Source organism: Chrysochloris asiatica, unplaced genomic scaffold, assembly GCF_000296735.1.
Source record: "Chrysochloris asiatica unplaced genomic scaffold, ChrAsi1.0 scaffold00290, whole genome shotgun sequence".
Lineage (NCBI taxonomy): Eukaryota > Metazoa > Chordata > Mammalia > Afrosoricida > Chrysochloridae > Chrysochloris > Chrysochloris asiatica.
The window spans coordinates 2,845,556-2,847,605 of record NW_006408808.1 but is presented as its reverse complement, the minus strand read 5'-3'; the positions used below and the strand labels follow the sequence as shown (position 1 = coordinate 2,847,605).

Below are 2,050 nucleotides of genomic sequence, written 5' to 3'. Positions count from 1 at the left end.
AGGCATGTGTGTGATGCTGTAGGATAAGCACTGGACCACAAGGTTCATTTCAACTGTAAGGTGAGTGGTTCAAATCCACCAGCCGCTCTTTGGGAATCCTATACAGGGTCACTCTGCGTTGGAAGTGACTTGATAATGCTTAACAACAATAGATGGGTAAGAAGTCCTGGGGTCTGGCACTGTTGGATAAACATTGGTCTGCTAACCATGAGGTGTTGTTGTTGTTTGGTGCCATCAAGTAGGTTCCGACTCATAGCAACGCTGTATAGGGTTTCCAAGGAGCAGCTGGTGGTTTTGAACTGCCGGACCTAGTGGTTTAAAGTCCAGTGCTTATCCTACAGTGCCATGCCAGGATAACCAACTACTCCTCAAAACCCTATACAGGGAAGCTATGAATCGTAACTGACTCGACAGCATTAACAACAACAGACATATGTAAGGTTCATCGAATTCCATGCTGAAGATTAGTACATTTTGTACTAGATAAATTATGGTGGCGGTGGTGGCTGTGTGCTGTGGAGTCGGTTCCGACTCATAGCGACCCTGTACAGGGTTTCCGAGGCTGTAAATCTTTATGGGAGCAGAAAGCCTCTTTCTCCAACAGAACAGCTGGTAGTTTCGAACTGCTGACCTTGCGGTTCACAGCCTGATTCGGAACCACTATGCTACCAGATAATTATGTTGCTGTTGTTTTAAAAGCCATTTTCCTCCCCAACTACCTAATTTTCCTCCTGAGCTCACCCCTCCAGCTGGGATTTCTTAATGCCCTTTTTCTTTTAGGACCTCCACACCAGGGACAGAGTCTGGGGAATATGCTAGGAGACAGCAGAGGCTAAGCCTTATGATGGGCCTGGCACCTGTGTCTCCACTCCTCTTGCCTCTCCTAAGCAGTAGGCCTGCTGACCCTTCCTAAACAGCGCCCCTCCCCCTGCCCCTCCAGGGTGTGCCTGCCTGGAGAGCACAGCTTGTGCTGATCAACCTTATTGTGGCTTGATCCTAGGACTTCCTGCTCCCAGGACACTCTGAGCTTCCCTGGTTTCGGGCTCTAGTAGGCTTCCCTTCTAAGAAGCAGTACTGATAACCTCCTTTGTGTTTGCATATGAACTAGGCCTATCTGGGGCTGAAAGCCTGCCTGTCTTATCTTTTTGGACACCCACATCCCCACACCCAACTTCTAGCTTTGTCCCTCCCTGGACCCAGGTCATCAGCCTAGTCATGCCTGGTATATCATCATCTGGGGTCCTCATCAGACCATGACTCCCCAGAGCCTGAGGGCAGAGGGTCCAGGAATCACGTTCAAGTCAGGACAGCAGCACAAGGCTACTTCTTTTTCCTGGCTTTCAAGAATCTTAACGCGGGGGTGGGGGGAAATGGTGCACAACCCAATACCTGTAGGAGCTCTAAGTGCCTGCCTGCTTTCTGTGCATTGTATTTTTGAATTCCCCCATTCTAGAGAAGACGGAGCTGAGGCACAAGGTCAAACTGCAGGCACGTGGCCACGAGGATTTGAAATATCCATTTCCCTAGGGAAACGCCCTATTTTAAGCCTTTCCGATTCCCGAGGGCATCCAGCACCCCAGAGCCCAGCGACCCACCCTTTGGGGACATTTTGGTGGGCCACACCCTTTCTGCTCCATTCCTTCGAGTCAAGGACCTGGGAGGGGAATCCGACTGTGTCTAGACTGAAGGCAGGGAGTTCAGGAGAGGCAAGATACAAAGCTCCGCGTGGCAAGGGGATCGAGAGGTGCAGCGGAAACCCGAGCCAAGGAGGCCTTGCCCGCTGCCGGGGCGTTACTAGCCTCGAGGCGCAGCGAGCGGTCCGGCTGTTGCAAGCCCCTTGCCGCGCACAAACTGCGCGGAACTGTTTCTCCCGAACAGCCTCAGGACTCGGGTCACGGCGACAGACCGTGGGCGGCCGCGCTAGGTTCGAAAGCCGTTGCCAGCTCCCGGGCGCGGCCACGTGCGCCCCGCCAGGCTTGCACGCTCCACCGCACCGGGCCGCGGGGCCACCAGCAAGCACGCGCGCCCCCAGCGTGCACGCACACCGACG

The 2,050-nt window shown here is 53.8% G+C and overlaps 1 protein-coding gene across 1 annotated transcript in view; it reads left to right on the top strand.

Annotated features, from left to right (window-relative positions):
* Nucleotides 1-1,370: 1,370 nt before the first annotated feature.
* The window catches only part of LOC102820988 (general transcriptional corepressor trfA-like), a 118,638-nt gene continuing 117,958 nt past the window's right edge, over nt 1,371-2,050 (top strand). The window contains exon 1 of the mRNA XM_006874632.1: nt 1,371-2,033. Coding sequence (XP_006874694.1) covers nt 1,371-2,033 — 663 coding nt within the window. The remainder of the gene's footprint in view (nt 2,034-2,050) is intronic.